Source organism: Candoia aspera, chromosome 4, assembly GCF_035149785.1.
Source record: "Candoia aspera isolate rCanAsp1 chromosome 4, rCanAsp1.hap2, whole genome shotgun sequence".
Classification (NCBI taxonomy): domain Eukaryota; kingdom Metazoa; phylum Chordata; class Lepidosauria; order Squamata; family Boidae; genus Candoia; species Candoia aspera.
Genome location: NC_086156.1, coordinates 22,325,439 through 22,343,494, shown reverse-complemented (window position 1 = coordinate 22,343,494; position 18,056 = coordinate 22,325,439). Strand labels below are relative to the sequence as shown.

The 18,056-nt window shown below is 41.5% G+C and overlaps 1 protein-coding gene across 2 annotated transcripts in view; it reads right to left on the bottom strand.

The window, feature by feature from the left end:
• Positions 1–9,801, bottom strand: part of FAM171A1 (family with sequence similarity 171 member A1) — a 64,343-nt gene extending 54,542 nt beyond the window's left edge. For both annotated transcript variants that reach the window (XM_063303575.1, XM_063303576.1), the window contains exon 1: positions 9,342–9,801. In XM_063303575.1, the coding sequence (XP_063159645.1) occupies positions 9,342–9,444 (103 nt within the window). In that variant the 5' untranslated portion in view covers positions 9,445–9,801. The remainder of the gene's footprint in view (positions 1–9,341) is intronic.
• Positions 9,802–18,056: the final 8,255 nt, after the last annotated feature.

Sequence of the window (18,056 nt, the reverse complement as noted above, 5' to 3'; positions counted from 1 at the left end):
AGACTGTGACCCACCCTTAGTCACGAAAGCTGGCTGCGTGATTTTGGGACAGTCCCTCTCTCTCAGCCCAACCCATCTCACAGAGTTGTTGTGGGGAATATAAGAGGCAGGAGCATTAGGTATGTTTGTTGCCTTGAGACACACACACACACATGGTGGTATAAAAATATAATAATAATAATAATAATAATAATAATAATAATAATAATAATAATAGTAATAATAGGTTGCATGTGCTTAAATGAGCTTTGTTCCATTTGGAATGTCTATTAACAGAACAGTGAAGTACAGAGAAAGTGGATTTGAAAAACAGTTAAAGTGAGAGTGAGCTTGGATAACCTAGCACATAGAGGTAGTCCACACTTCAAACTGCACTGTTTAGCGACTGTTCAAAGTTACGATGGTTGAAAAAAAACAGCTTTGTGACCAATCCTCACATTTACGACCATTGCAGCATCCCACGGTCATGTGATTACCGTCTGTAAGCTTCACAACCGGCTTCCAAGAAGCAGAAGTTAATGGAGAATGCAGAAGTGTAATCGTAAGTCATAATCATGTGATGTCTTGCTTAACAACCGTGGTGATTTGCTTAACAATGGAAGCAGAAGTGGCACTGTAAGTCTGATACAGTCACGTGATTTTTAACTTAGCAACCACGGCACTTAGCGATGGAGCTGCCAGTCCTAATTGTGGTTGTAAGTGAGGACTACCTGTAGTCTTCCCTCCCTCCCTCCCTCCCTCCCCCTTTTGTGATTTTAACAGCACCATACCATGTGGTAGTTTCACAGGCATTTTTTTCATGACATTTACCTAGCCAGAGAAGTTTGGTTTGCTGAATTTCAATGTGTCTGGCTGTTTTCAAAGGAATGGAGACAGGTTAGAGAAAAAAAAGGAGAGGAACTTGGCAATGAAATGCTCCATTTACAGGAGAGATACTCTCTGGAAAAACAGACACAAAGTCTGCAGAGTGAAGTTCATTGAGTACTACTGAAACTAATGCAGAGTTCTATGCATGAAGAAAGAACTTCAAGGACAACCCTAATGTTAACACCTATTGTGCAAACAAAGGTGTGGGCTGCATTCTTGAAGGACCTAAGAGATTAGAAAAACCTTTACGTACCAGGGCTGTAGTAAAAGAAGCCCATATATAAAAACCTGTAACACTTTAAAGATTCAGAGATGAACCAGAGGATAATTTGATGAGTTAGAGCAGTGTTTCTCAACACTGGCTGGGGGATTCTTGGAGTTGAAGTCCACATATCTTAAAGTTGTTGAGGTTGAGAAACATTTGAGTTAGACAATCATTTATTCAGATGCCTTAAATCGTGGGAGATGCTATATATCAGGGACTCAGACTTGTTTTAAGCAGCAGCGCCAGATGTTTAAAAATGCTAGAGGTATAGCCTGTGTCATTCTAGTCAAAGCTCAAATGAATAGGAAGTAAACTAAGCACATCAACTGTTCCTAGCAATATGGATTAGTAATAACACAATCCTCTTAACTTGTATATGTAAATCTAACACCCAGAGGGAGGAAAACTAACCACAACCTCAATAAAATCCTAAAAGAATAAGACCAAGGCTACTGATACAGTCCAGATCATGCTGGAGTTCTTCTTTGAAGTTTCTCTGGAAACTATCCACAACAGCCTCACAAAGAAATCTCCCCCCAGCACACATAAACAGACATATCACTTCTTCATAATTCAACAGCTCATTGGCAAAATAAAGCTCTCTTGTGAATAAGTAGTTTAACAATCTTGCCAACTGGATATCATCTAGATTTGTTTGACTGCTACAGTTCCCATCCCCAATGACCATGCTGATTGGGGATGTTGTGAGTTGTACTCCAATGCACCTGATGGCATCATCAGGCTGGTGCCACACCAGTGCTTTGCTGTCACCTTCCACAGTATCCCACTACTATTGCTGATGACCAGGCAATATCCAAGAGACAAATGGTGCAGAATTCTGATAGAGAAACAGCCTCAGCTAATGCACATATAAGCTATATTGCGAGGGATCAGTTAGGGACTCTAGCAAGTTTGATTAGTGAGTCTTCTGGCTGTCTAGTGAGTTGGAAAACAAGGGAAAAAATAGCAAAAACAGCAAGAAAGAAAAGGCAGTCTCAGCACCATTAGTTTCAGTTTTATCTATCAACGATATTTTGCAGTCACAGAATTCCACTATACAGATATAGAGCCCAAGTATATGTCATTTGACTATACATATATTTTGACTGTATTTCCCATCATCTCGACCTATGGTCCATGATAGATGGGGCTGATGGGAATCAACATCTAGAACAGGTATAAGTTCCCCATCCAAGATCTAAGGAAATAATCTAAATCAGTAACTATATTCTGAGAACTTTTCATAGATATAATATTTGGGCTACTTAATGTAGTAGGCAAGATTTCAGACTGGAAAGATTTAGATTGAAATCCACATTCCAGGCTTGGAGCTTCTAAGAACTTTCATTTAGTCATTATTGTTACATTACAGGATGCAACAATAAAAGGCAATAAAAACACAGAATAGAAGAACAACAACCAGTTAAAGAACCAAAATATCCCACTCATTGTAATCCAGGCCCTGGGGACAGAGCCACATTTTAAACACTCACTTAAACAGGGCCAGGATGAGGGTTGTATGAATCTCAGGTGAGATGGTGTTCCAGAGGGCAGGCACCATGACAGGAGACACTGTTTAACTGTTGGGCCCTGCAGCATGCTGAATCTGTCAAACCACATGTTCTATACAGCAGCAAACTGTTGAAATACTAGCAGCACAATTTTCCTTGGATTTTTTTAGCAAATGAGTAATAATATAGATGTGTTCAGCTTCTGATAGGCTTCGCCTACTTATATTACTTTGAAGAAAAGAAGCTTAAGCCTCCTAAATAAAAAATGGTAAAAATACTGTTCTCTTCTAGTGACATCATAACAGCATGTCTCCAGTTGCCATCAGGCAGCTGTTAAAAAAAAAAGTTTATAAAAAGTATAGACCCAAGTGACAGTTTATCTACATTTGATATATAGCATGTATGTTTTCCCCCTCCCAACGAATAATTAACATTTCAAAAAGGTTCTGGAAACTTAACAACCTGGATAAACATGGATTAACATGCACTGATTTTTAAATTATACATGATTTTTAGTTAATAGGCATTATGCTTTTGCCCCAACCAAGGGCCTGCCTTAAAAAATTGCTCATAAAGACATATATTTAATTATATTTAGCTTACACATCCAGATATTTCAACCTTAATAACCTTGCTTGCTCTTAATTTATGAATTTGTATAAACAATCTCAGGATCACAAATCTTAAGCATTTCTTTAAAAAAAACCATACATTGTATAATAAATAGCATTTTCCAAAAGGCAACATTCTTTTATATAAATAGATAAATATATTATTTATTATTTACAAAACCAAGACATTGGGGCTTACAAAAGCTCAGTTACTTCCCTGCCATATCATTGAAAACATTTGAAAAAGCTTCTTTATTTCAAGATCAATTCAGCATGTGCAATTGAGAGGGTTCGTTTTGAGAGAAATAACTCAAGAAGTCTTAAGTCCATTGTGAAACCAGGAGTCATTTTCATGCAAATGAAAGCTTATGTCTGGACTATATCATTTTAGATGGTAGTTGGAAACTCACGATTGTTCTCTATGCCAGAAAAAAAAAATTATTCACATAGTCCAGCACAGCCTTGTCCAACCTGCGTGTCCTCCCAATGTACGAACCAATTCCCAGAATTCTCCAACCACCATGGTCGTTGCTGAGAATTCTGGAAATTGAAGGAACACCTAGGGAGGGACCTACTGGTCCAGTATTCTGCCTGAAATCTAGCTCTTGTAGGGGGAAGCATTTGCCATCCTGCTTAAAGTGGTATAGCCAAGGTGCAGGCAAAAAAAAAAAAAAGAGGGCATTCTTCATTTCTTGCCATTTTTATATAATAAATCAGTTTCACTTTTTATTCAAAAGCACGGTAATATCTCCTTGCAGAATGGGCTAGAAACCGGGAGTCTGTGAGTTCTAGTCTCGCCTTAGGCATGAAAACTGGCTGGGAGATGCTGAGCCAGTCACTCTCTCTCATGCCAACCCACCTCACAGGGTTGTTGCTGTGGGGAAAATAGGAAGAGGAAGGAGCATTAGGTATGTTCGCCCCCTTGAGTTATTTATAAAAATAATAAAGACGGGATAAAAAATAAAATATAAATAAATAAATATTCTTCTGACTGAGGTGAAGGACAGAAATTGGCAGCTGAACTGTATTTCCATGCGGATGACAGGAAATATTCTCCACTACACCTGAGAGCAGGAATTACAGCAGGACAAACGAAATTGCTCATAACCCTTCCATAGCTCCCACCGCTCTTCATCCCACATCTGATCCCAGAAGCAGCTACCTCCCTCGGCCTTAGAGTAGGAGTGGCCTGTCTTCTGCATTTTGCTTTATTTTCTTGCTAAGCTGCATTATGGATCAGAGAGCCATCAATCAAATCAAATTGAAATAAGTATCTCTTCCAGATATGGCAGCAGTGGGGGAGTATTAAAAAAAAGTCAAGATGGTACCCAAGACGATGCAATCAAGGCCCTGCCCCTTTTGTACATGCATGGCACATTTTTAAAAAGGATGGGGCTTCAATCATGCAGTTGCAGGCACCACATTGGTGTTTTTTTTTTTACTTCCTCCACAGATGTTCTTGACTTCATCTCTTCCATAGTCTAAGATTTAAAGCTCCTTATACCAAGTCAAGCCATTGATCTATTTCAGGATTAGGTATGTTATGATGGCCAGAGGTCATGCTTCATAGTTTTGGAAGGGCATAAGAAATGTGAAAAATGGGCAGAGATGCATCAAGCACATGGAGAGGGCTGAGAATTTTGGGAGCTGTAGCCCCAACACTATGTGGTCTATCTATGTGGTTGCTTGGAGTTGAAAATGACTTGATGGCATGTAATCAATCAATCAATCAGCCCCAACAGTGAGAAATCCAGGAATCCAAACCCTAATGCAAATGGAAGAAGGCAGGATTTCTGTATATTTTATATCAGTGGCGTTTAAAGTATCTTTGGGAAAGAAGTTCTAATCTTCCCAGTGTTTGCTCTTCCCTCTTGAAATTTAACTAAATAGGTTACTAGTGTGTATAAGAGATGAATGTGTTTTGTTTTTAATAAAGGAATGAATTCTAACATCAACTGATTAAAAACTTGAGTTTGACCAATATTCACCCCTCCCACCTTAATTAAATGATTTTTCCTATAGAGCATCCTTTCTAAAATATAGTATCCTCAATGTTTCCATCATCCCCAGCCCCCCAGTCAAGTCTATTAAATTACTTTGATATATATGTTCACTTATATGGAGGAAAAATAAAACAGAAAATAATCCATTAGACTCAATATCCATGGGGTATGTCTGGATTTTCAACCACTGAGACAAATTTGACTGCTTTATTTAGCATAAATCAATGTCTGCTGCTCATTCAAGAGTGACATAGCTGCAAGCAGAAAAGAGGTCAACTTTTCAAAGAGAGAGACAGTGAGTCCTCAACACAATAGCTGTATAATATAGCTATATGGTCAAAGCTCTCTCCTTCTTTAAATCTCTCCTTGATTCACCAATCAAACCATCTCAGAGTAGCTGCAATCTGTGTTCCCTTTTCCCAGAAACTGAGTTAAAACATATTTAAGCTATCTTTCTTTGAGAATAAAAGCCTAAGAAAATATGGGCAATGAAAAAAGGAATATAGGAATGATCTAGCTAATGTATTAGGAATTTATCTAGAGGAATTTATCTAATACATAAAGAATTCTATGAAGCATATATTTTCCATGTTATCATTAGGCTGATCATCACCAACCTGACTATAAGCAAATCTGTTCAGAAATCTTTCAAACAGCTCTATATGTCTACCATGTTGTGATATGAAACAAGTTATACAGTAGAATTTAAGTGAAACATTATGAGTGTAATATAATTTACTAGCCAATGAATTGAGGACCTCTTCATTTTAACTGTACAAATATTAGTATCTTGACATCACCATCACTGAGCACCGATATGAATTATATATTTACTATTTGGAAAACTATTTAAAAGTCTCAGTGTAACTTCAGAACAATTACATTCATATATTTGAATGCAATCAGTAGCATTTATGTGTCTCACCAGAAATGTTGACCTTTAAGGAAAAAGATAAATATCAGGGCTAATGCCAATTAAGTAGTCAGTTTTTTAAAACTGTCGGATCACCAGTTTGTACTAATTTACTGATCTGTTATTACAATCATCACAAAAATTCTTTCCAACTCACTCCACGCATTTACTGCTGCTTCCTATGGAAGGAGATACATCAAAGGCAACAAGTGAAAGTTAAAGAAAAGAAAAGAAGAGAAAACTGATGTCAAAGAAAGATTCACACTAAAGGAGCATATACTGTTTAATGTGTGACAAGAGAAAAAATGGTGTATTACCAACAGTAAGAGTTGCGCTACTGGGTCAGACCAAAAGCCATCTCATCTAGCATTCTGTTCCCACAGTGGCCAACACAATACTTTAGAAAACTTACAAGCCAGAGATGAGTGCCATGCTAAGAGTATCCTGCCACTCATATTCCACAGCAACCAGTATGCAAAAACACAGTCCTTCAGATACTCAAACTAATATATAACCAAAGTGATTTATAACAATGAATTAGAAGTGTTAAAGGCAACTATTGTCATTCATCTTTTATTGAGGACACAATGAGGTCACTTAAAGGTTAATGACCTTTGCTTGCATATTTCCCCTCCTAAAACCTAGCAGGGGGTGGGACTGTACCTCTGCTATGTTTCCTTGTCTATCCATATTATTTGAAGAACGTTATTATTTTGCCCTGGTGGAATCACAGAAGGGAGTACAAAGACCATCTACTGCAACCCTCTGCAATGTGCAGGAAAACCAGTTAAGATTCCTCCCAAGCCTCTTCCTAAAAAACTCTAGAGACTGACATCTCACAACCTCTGGGGTAGAGTTTTCCACTGATCTTACTGTCAGGAAAATTTTAGTTTTATTTAAGGGAAATCTTGGTAGCTGCAATTTATACCCATTATTTCTGGTCCTAGTTGCCATGGCAATGAAAACTAGTTCCAGACTATCTTCCCTATAGCACCTTTTTATGTCCCAGAAGACTGATATTGTATCTCCCCTTAGTCTTCTTTTCTCCAGACTGAGCATCCAAGTTCCTTCACCTTATCCCGACAAAGCAGGTCCTCAAGTCCCTGTATCTTCTTTCTTGCCCTTCTCTGAACCTGTTTTAACCTGTTAATATCCTTCTGGAAATGTGGTGCCCAGAATCATATACAGGACTCCAGTTAGGGACATAAGAGTAAAATGCACTTTTTTAAAAATAAAAACCAACACTGGATTTCAGCATCAACTAATTTGTTGATATTTCATCATGTAACAGATTATTAGTTGCCACAGAGAAATAATAGCTTGCTATTGTTTAACATAATTATAAGCCTCAGCAGATCAAATACTTTGGAAAAGGTTTCTAAAATATGCAGAAAGAGGCCCGAGGATAAAGGTAACATTACTGCAATAATAAAGATGAGAAATGCAACTGGGAAACATTACTTTATTTCTACACTTTTCTTCCTGGCAAAGTCCAGAGCAGTAATAATAAAACCACCAGCAATAAAACCAACAATCTTTAAAGATCATACATACAAATGTTTTTAAAGGTTAATTTGAAAAGAATGAAAGCAAATTGAAGGCACTGTAAAAAACTGACTGGTAGCTGTTATCCTACACATGAGGTGAACAGGCATCGTCCAAAAGAAGGCAGCAAGGGGACCAGCCATTGAGAAGGCCCTGTCATAGCCACCCCAACGTGGACCAGATCAAGAGCGGAACCCCAGGGAGGGCCTTCCTTCCACATTTGGGCGCAAGGACTGAATTGCACCAGGTGACTTGAGTATCTCAGCCACTTCCAGTCTTGTCATGCCAGAATTATGCACACCATAGACAGGAACATTTTGTTGTTAATAACGAAGCAGTTTTACTTGGAAAAAAAGTGGGCTTTTATCAAGTGAGTGAACCCAAATGTTAATTTTCTATTTCACTTCAGCAAAATCCACATCCTCTGTGGTTTTTGGTAAAGCAAGTTTATTTTGTCCCACAGGATTATATCAGCACTGGATTTTTTTTTTTAAATCAACACAGAAAGGCGTGAGAATCATGCACAGTGATCTTTGCCAATTCCAAGAGATGAGCATTTTTAGCAGGCATTTCTAACATGCTGGTTTTGTATTTCTTTTTTATGCCTGCAAAAAGGCACCACAGAAGATTACAGGTTCAGGAGCTCCAAAGGCCGTTTCTCCAACAGATTTCAGAGAAAGCAAAGAAACTTTCCAGGGGCTATTTTAGCACATCCCACTTGCCATGAAGAACGAGCCACACTGACACCAAGGAAAGGAGCATTTAAAGAGCAAAACCACAAGAGCACCTGACAGAGCACCCTTGTTCAAACCGGCACACTCCTGATTGGGTTATACTACAAGGCCCGTCACCCCCAGCCACGGTTCCATTCGTGGCTCATGGGGTTTGTAGTCCAACACATCGGGACGGAACCAGGCTGGGGAAACGCATTTTCCGGAAATGGCCTCTCAGCCCAATTATAGTACACAAAACCTAACAGATCCGCTTATTTTCCTGTCCAGAGCAGAACACGCCATCGCCGGCCTTTTTCTTAATTTTAACGCACCAGCACCCCGAGATCAAAGGGGGCCCTCCCGCCTTGCACACACCAGGGGAAGGTGAACCTTTCCAGAGGAAACAATTGAGGTTGGGGAGGTGGGAGGGAGGGAGAAGGCAGCTCCGATCGCCGTAGCATCGCGGCTCCGCTGCGAGTGGGAGAGGACCCACACTTTGGCACAGAAAGCCAGCCGAGGGTGAAAATGAAGCCCCCGCGCGGGCAGGGGGCGGGGAGCGAGCCCCGGAGCGAGAAAGCGGAAAAGGGTCTCGCAAGCACAAAGCCGAGCTCCGGCAACAAAAGCCCCCGGGCTGCTCCTTAGCCAGGCGCTCCGGCGGGGCCGCTCCGGAGCTCCCGCAGTTTCTCTCGGCGGCGCTGGTGGCAACGGCGGGCGCCGCCCCCTTTCCAGGGCAGAACCGAGCGGCGAGCGGGGTTGGTTTTGTTCCTCGCAGCCCCTCCCGGGCCCCCGCACAATGCCCTCCGCTCTCGGAGACCCTGCCAGGCGGGCGGGGGGGCGCTGCCGCGCTTCGCCGCCGCCCCGCACAAAAGCGCGCCCGCGGCCCCTGCCCCGCTCGCCTCCCCGCTGCACCGACCTTGAGCCGCATCGGGCGCCGCCAAGGTTTTGGTCACCGCCTTCCACACGTTGCAGCCCAGCAGGCAGAGCAGAAGCGCCGCCGCCGCCGCCGCCCTGCTCATTTTCCCCCTGCCGTGGCAACCGCGGCCGCTGCCGCCGGGAAAGGAGGAGGAGGCGGGAGGGAGGGGACCGTCGGAGCCGCTGCCCAAGAGGAGGTAGGAGGAGGTGCAGAAAGAACCGCATCAGGGGCTGGCTCGCTCCGCACCTCCCTCCGCGTGGCCCGCCGCGGCGCCCCTTGCCCGCGCCGGGGGCTGCTGCCGCCGCTGGAGAGGCCGCATCGTCGCCCCCGCGCTGAACGCCGGCACCGCTGCGCGGGCCTCGGTTGCAGCGCGACGGCTGAGGGGGCTGCGAGGGGAAACGAACAGCGGGTGGCTCTCCCTACAGAGGCAGCGAGGCTCCTCCACCATCCTCGGCGTGCTTAACCCCTTCCTTCCTGCCTGCCTCCTTCCCTTCCCCAGCTCTCTCCCCAGCCCGGAGCAGCGAGCCGGCCAGAGCTTCGGAGCTCCGCCTGCTGGCTGGCGCGGGCGTCGTTTCCACCATCGCGCCCAGAAGCGGAGGGCGTCGGAGCGACCCCGGGTTAGTACTGCAGGACTCACAGACGCTAGTCCAGCTGAAAACATACAACGCACCTGTAACACCGTGCAAGAAGAAATAAAGACTTTCCCACAGTGTGATGTTGCTACTTGGAGGTGGGCAAGAGACTGAAAGGGTCCGACCCCCGTAATAATCCCTTGGGCACCACTACCGATATCCTCCTCCTCCTCCATTCCTTTTTCTGCGAGGTTGAAAAGCAGTGGATACTTAAGGACAACATCCAAACTGTTTTTTTCTTATGCTTTTTTGGGGGGGGTGATTTTGAGTCAGTGTTAACTTCTGGCAACTGCCTGGACAAGTCCCTGCGGTTTTCTCGGCAAGATTTTGAAGTGGCTTGCCCTTGCCTCTTTCCTAGGGCTGAGAGAAAATGACTGGCCCGAGGTCACCCCACTGGGTTTGTGCCTAAGGTGGGACGAACTCGCAGTCTCCCGGCTTCTAGCCTGGTGCCTTAACTGCTACACTACAACGAACTGGCTATCCCTGGAGGGCACCCAGATTAGCAAAAACAAATTTCTGGGGAAGATTCATTGGACAGTCACATCGTTATCATTTAATGTGCCAATTAAAACCATTTTTCTTTCTTCAGACAGTTAACAGCATTTGCATTCTGAAGATGTAATGTAATCAATCTTCTTTTTGATGTGTCTGTTTTTTTAACTGTTAACTGTTTTAATATTGCCAATCTGTTTGAATCAATTGTCACAAATAGCCAACATTTTACAGTATTGGTGGAAAGCAAGGTATAAATATTTTCAGAAAAGCTAGATGTGTACTATATAAATTGCTGCCTTCATACATAACATTTCTGGCATTAGCTATGAATGAGAGATTTCTTTGATTCATATTTAACAGAAAGTTACTTAAGTCACATTTCCTGCACCAATACACACATCTGCAAACCTCTAGTTTTGTGATGTAGTTTCCTGGATAAAAATATGGTTGAGGATGTATATTGGGTGGGTGGGTGGGTGGGTGGGTATGAAACACATGATGAAAGAGTATACACCCCCCCCCCGGATGTAAATGTTCTAAAATACTTTAAACTGACATGGAAATGGAAGGAAGTACACTTAAATTTGGAAAAATAAAAAGCTGAGCAAAATAACTCGACAGATTTATTAGGTTCTACCTAAACCAACTCCCAATATAGACTGTAGTTTTTACAAGCCCCCAGAGATTCCCAAACTGCTAGAGTTGAATTATTTCACACCAGAGTAGCTTGTTCTGTACCAACCTGATTAAAAAAAAACATTTCAGTTGCTGACTTAGAAGCAAATTATATAATCAAATAATTTCCTGCTTTGCAAAGGTGGACAACCTTTTTTTTTTAAAGAAGAGTCATCATTATATCAGGAATAATACATTGGAAGCTGCCTCAAAGAGGCTAAAGAAAGCAGTGGGCCAACAGTAGATCGAAATGCCCATTCTCTTCTTAATGTCTTGTCTTCCTCTGCCAGCATGATACAGCAGCTAAGGTATTAGATTAGGAGTGGGGAGGTTCAAGTTCAAGTTCATCTTCAGACACAGCAATTCTGGGACAGCCCTGGATTAACCATTAAGCAAAATCAGCACGCTCTTCAAGCACCAAGGAGGGGGCGCACCATAGAATATTTTCCCCTAGCTATCATGCCATTAACTCTTTTATTGCCACACTCAGCTGTAGTCTAATTTTTGCAACTATCCTTATCTGCCATGTTCAACTTTAATTTGGATTGTTTAAAAAGAATTCTTTGATATGGTGAGTGACTAAAGTTTAAAAGTTTGGCTTGAAGATGTCATCAGATACTGCATTTGTTTCCGTCTCATGGCATGAGAGTTTCGTTTCTGTTGAAGGCCACCAATGTTGGGCTGGGCTTAGGGCATCAGTTGGCTTAATCTGGCCCTGCTCAGGGACTTTTGGTTAGCCATTCTTTCTCAGCCCAACATAATTCACAGGATTGTTGTTGTGAAGAAGAGTCTAAATGGAGGAGTTCTATGAAAGTCCCCTTGCTGGAAAGGCTACAGAGAGAGAGAGAGAGACAGACAACACACACACACAGAATATGCAGCAGCTGCCAGATAAGAGCCAAATTACTCTTGCTAAGGATCAGAACTGATAAATTTCAGGGTTGTTTTGGAAGCCCTTCGGACAGTCACTCATGCCCTTGTTGACTCCTATATAGACTACTGCAATGCGCTCTACATGGGGCTACCCTTGAAGAGTATCCAGAAGCTTCAGCTGGTCCAGAATGCGGCCGCACGTGCTATTTTCGGCGCCCCTAGAAGGGTGCGCATAACACCTTTGCTACTCGAGCTGCATTGGATACCAGTTTGCTTCTGGGTCCAATTCAAGGTGTTGGTTATCACCTTTAAAGCCCTACATGGCATGGGACCGGGTTACCTGAGGGACCGCCTCTTCCCAGTATCATCAGCCCGTCCCACCCGATCATGCAGAGAGGGGCATGCTATGGACCCTGTCTATAAGAGAATTCCATCTGGTGGGGTCCAGGAGGCGGGCCTTCTCAGCAGTAGCGCCTGTCCTTTGGAACATCTTGCCCCTGGAGGTGAGATTAGCCCCATCATTCCTAGCCTTCCGGAGGAAGTTGAAGACCTGGCTCTGCCACCAGGCTTGGGGCAGAGAGGAGAATCGACATACTTGGGGTTGGCTAGTGCCTTGAAGTGCCCCTCCTACATAATGACTGAAGGGGATCACAGCCATCTGGATTTTATGAGCTGGAGTAGTTAAGAAATTGTTTTAATGGGATTTTATTAGAATTTTATTGTATATTTATTGTTCTGTATTGCAAACTGCCCAGAGTCCCTCCGGTTGGAGGAGATGGGCGGTGACAAATTTAACAAACAAACAAATAAATAAATAAACAGGGAAAGATTTGAATGACACTGTATCAAGGGATACAGGGATACAGTTTGGATTCTTTCTTAGGCCTAGAATAATTTCTGTATACATATGGACAAGATTGGTGTAGTTCTTCAAAGGTGATTGAACAGATTCTTTCCCTCAGTGTTGACCCAAGTATAGAAACTGAACCTGGCATTGCTTAAATATTTTGCCAGCTTGAAAAATGGGGAGCAATACCCAGGAATACATCTTTAGGTAGGAAGCCAGATCTAATTGACTTTCCAGATCCATGGCAAGCTTTTTAGGAGCTTGTGCAAGTCCTGTCATCAGAGCTGCATCAGGTGAGAAACCGTAGAATTTCAATTTCTCATGCAATGTCCAATTCCAGGATGAAAAATAACCATCAGTTAAAATAAGGGAGGCCAAGCCCATGGGAGAAAAAAGTGACTTTAGCCAATATGAGAGGGCGCATGACCAAATATAAGTCTCAGTTTTGTCCACACTGGCCTTGCAGTGCAAATCCACATTAGGAACACTGTAGAACTTGAAATATGTTCTTTAGGAATTTAGTGTGCATCCACTTCAAAGGAGTGAAGTTTCTCTGAATACAAGTTATACTGAATACAAGTTGTACTTTTAGTGCAGCAGGTATGAATAATGCACCTCTAAAATAATAGGAAGTTTGCAGGACTGTGGCTGATTTCTGTATGTTTTGAACAACATACTCCATATCCACCCAGCATTTACCAGTAGCATGAAACTCTACCCTGAAATACTTGAATATTTCAACCTGTTCAAGTGGGTGCCTGTTCAGTTGCTTGGCATGAATTTTAGGGCATTTAGCAAAAATTAAGATCTTAGTTTTTGAATAATTAATTTTAAGAGCTTCTGCAGTGAAATATGTGGGTAAGCACACAAGACTTACTTTAAGCCAACTGGCATCTGTGATGGCAGTACAGAAGTACCTGCATCTAGGAGCATGGAATAGTTATCCTTCAATTTTGGAAGATGGAGAGCTTGATTATTCATATTAGCACCAGAAAACTGATATACAGATTAAGCAGTAGGGGTGCCAAGCTACATCCCTGCCTAACTCCTCTGCCAATAATAATTTTCTTGGTGCAATGGCCCTGCATACTGCACTTAACCTTTAAGCTAGAATTCTTGTAAAGTTCACATATAAGGAGTAACAGGTGCCTATCTGTGGTAGAATTCTTAAATTTATACCATAATTTATTTTTAGAAATAAAGTCAAAAGTGAATCTGAAATCAATAAAAGTCATGTATAGCACAGATCCTGACTTAATTTTTTCAGCTAGAGTAAAGTAAACACATGATCAAAAATCAGTTGTCCATCCCTGAATGCTGCCCTGGTCTTCAGCCAGAATGTTCCCTGATTCAACCCATTCTAAGAGTTTATATAAAATACCTAGCATACAATTTGCTCAATATGCTAAGGATCTAATGGGCTGATAATTAACAGCAAATCCCAGTTGCCTTTTTTTGTAGATAGAACTATCATAGCTAAACCACAATCCTTTGGGGAGTTACGCTGACTTATGATCCACAAATGTGAATAGTGAGGACCAAACAGAGGTCTACCAGCTCAGATTATTTCAAATAACTTCTTCATTGCCTGGGGCTTTAGCAGACTGGAGTTGTTTAACTCAGTTTTTTCTCAACCTTGGCAACTTGAAGATGTCTGGACTTCAACTCCCAGAATTTCCCAGCCAGCATGCCAAGGTTGAGAAACACTGGTTTAACTGAATCGTCTATTTGTGAGCCTGTTACAAGGACCACTGTGGGAGCAAATCTGCATTAAGCTCTAAGTCAAGCTCAGCTGGTTGTTCCTGCATATGTAAGGTCCTTGAATGGTCCTCCCAATGCTGATATAAGGAAGAACAAGAAGGGTTCATAGTTGGATGGGAGGTTAGCAGATGCTAAACAGCTGAATACTTGGATTGAGAATCCAAAATTAATTAAAGCCAATGATTTCCTCCGCCTCTTCTTGAACTGAAGAAAATGCTTATGACACTTTTTCAGAGATAACAGATCTTGGACAGTATGGTTGAGAGAATTGTCTTTATATTTTTTAAACATGCCTAGCCTCCTGGCATTCATGACTGAACCAAGGTTGGGCAAAATGGGGTGTGTGGAACTTTATATCTGCACTTTCAATTTTCCTGTCCTCTCTAAAAAATAGGGGGGCTTCAGGTTGATTGATAGCATTCCTGTATAATGGAAATACTCAGGCCTACTAGGAACACATATGAGTGAGGCTGGCAAGGAGAGGCGTAACTGGAAAGCACAGTTGATTTATACTATTTTGAGGCTAGGAACTGGGAGACAATGAGTTCTAGTCCCTCCTTAAGCACTAAGCCAGCTGGATGACCTTGGACCAGTCGCTCTCTCTCAGCCCTAAGAAGGAGGCAATGGCAAATCACTTCTGACATCTTGCCAAGAAAACTGAAGGAACTAGTCCAGGCAGTGGCCAGGAGTCAAGAGTGACTTGATGGCTAAATAAATAAATAAATAAATCAGCCATAAATAAATAAATAAATAAATAAATAAATAAATAAATAAATAAATAAATAAATAAATAAATGAGATGCACAAATCCTGTTTGATAACATAGCTGGCTCTGTTCTGGTTGAAATGGTCTCCGTTTCTGTTATTTGGAGGGAGGGTGAGGGCTGAGCAATACAGTTATTCTTGACTGCTTCATAGGACCTCCATGATTCAACCAAAGAGCTTTCAACCTGCTAGTGGCTTGCAGAATGGATTAGAGATCTTTAGCACAAACAAAAAATTGCATCAAAGTTTTTGTATCCCTGAAAACTCACTTTGAGGATGAGCAGTGCCATCAATATTAAGTCGCAGAGGAAGTCATAACATTAAGTAGAGGGAAGGTCTATAGTTCTCTGAATCCAGAAGGTTCAGAAGCTCCAATCTTGGTATCTCCAGTTTATTGTAAAAACAACAATATTCTGTTAGTACATAGTGAAAAAAAACCCTCTGCCTGATATCCAAGACAGTCATGATAGAATAAGGAAATACAATCCTTTTTTGATGGGAAATTTCATTTTCTAAGCTATTTTTACAGTCTCTTAGGCCTACAAGAAGCATGGCATTTAAGAGCCTTTTTTTCCTAATAAACAGATGTGCTACTGGAGGCTTAATGTACCCCTTTAACTGATTATTTGGGAGGAAATTATTATAATTTGTGGCATCAGTTTTCAATTCCACAATCTTGGGTTTTCCATGGATTGCAAAAAGGAGTATTAAGATATACAGGGCTGCTATTTCTGCAGTAGGCAATAATTGGCCTGATGTATAAATCTGATCAAGTATAAGGTAGATATTAAAGGCAAAACTGAAATACTTTGGCCACATCATGAGAAGACAGGACACCCTGGAGAAGATGCTGATGCTAGGGAGAGTGGAAGGCAAAAGGAAGAGGGGCCGACCAAGGGCAAGATGGATGGATGATATTCTAGAGGTGACGGACTCGTCCCTGGGGGAGCTGGGGGTGTTGACGACCGACAGGAAGCTCTGGCGTGGGCTGGTCCATGAAGTCACGAAGAGTCGGAAGCGACTAAACGAATAAACAACAACAACATAAGGTAGATCCCAAAGCTCTCAGGTCAGATACTGTATACACCCCTAGTTAGCTATTGCCTACTGCAGGAATAGCAGCATTGTATGTCTTAAAGACCCTTTTTGCAATCCATGGAGCTTTCACAAGCTTGTGAAAATAAGCTATGAGGTAGCCCCCAAAGTTCTTTTCAGATGTACGATTTCTGAATTCCTTTCTTAGCAATATCATTGATTGTTATTCTAGATCTTAACCACTAAGCTTAAGAAGCTTCTCTCCTTTAAAAGAGAAATCCAAATAAAGAGAGATATATGATATCCCTATTATATATGATAAGCACTGAAGGTGATTCCATGGCTGCCAGTCTCTAGCCCAGCCCCATGGCTAATTTTTATAGAATCTCTGGGACTGAAACACTTCAGCATTCAGCTCTAGAAGAGTTCCCATTCACTTTTTATAACTGTACTGGTTTCTCAGAGAATCTGATGTGAATTTCTTCTCATCCTGCTCCATGAAGCTCAAGCAGTTCTCCTGGATTCTAGGTCATGCTGGGACCCAAATACAGTGGCATCTGCAATCATTATGCATTTACCCAGGATACATTCCCAGTAGGCACCAGAGGAATTAATAGTAAGAAAGTCATAGTAAGAATATCTGCACAATGCAACTTAGTGTTGAGCCCAGTTTATTAACTAGCTCCCTTCTAATAGTTCAACTGATTGAGCAGTAGATGGTGATATTGTACTCCCAACAGATTTCAAGTGAACTGTATTACTTATGCTAATATATAATTGGTCGATATTTTACTTGTGGAGAAATGTTTGACAACGGGGACTTTGGCACAACAGAAAAGAACAGGAAATGTGTTTGCTTTGTTGCTTTGTTCTTTGTAACACATTTTCCCCCAAACACTTCCTCTTTATTTTGCGTTGGTTAGATTCCATCTCAGATATTGCATCCAGTCCTGGCCCCATGCTTTAAGAATGCTTCAGACAAATTGGCATAGGTCCAGAAAAAGCAATGAGATTGATCACGCAGAGTATAAATGAAGCATCCTGTGAAGAAAGGAAAGTAAGGATAGATATGATAGCACACTTCACGTACGTGAAAAGATATCACGCAGAAAGTCCATACTCATTTTCCATTATTCCAGCGTGCAGGTCACTAAACAATGGAAATAATCAGAATAAGGGCAAATAATAATGAAATAACTAAAATAAGAACAATTTGATAACAGAATGACCTACCCAAAAGGTGGCAGGTTTAATGTGGATTCATGCCCTGAGCAAGGTGTTGGACTCAGGTCTTAAAAGTTACTTCTAACTCTACGATTCTAAGATTTTGTAATTCTAAGTTTTCCTCCCTTTCAAAATTATGGAATTATGGAAATATCGAGTAGGGATTTATGTAGTAAATATTGGGGTGTACAAATGGAAGGAGAACAAAGAAATCAAGCAGCTGTCTGCCTCCATTCCACTGCCAGATATTGCAAGTACCAAGACACACCTCTTAATAAATATAAATAATTAATTTTTGCCAGCTAGATCATAAATAAGGATTTTCAGGGTGAATAATGAAGGGATTTTTATATTCTACATAGAGCTTCTATGTGCATCTATAAAATGATATGCTTGAAGTTTTCTTTA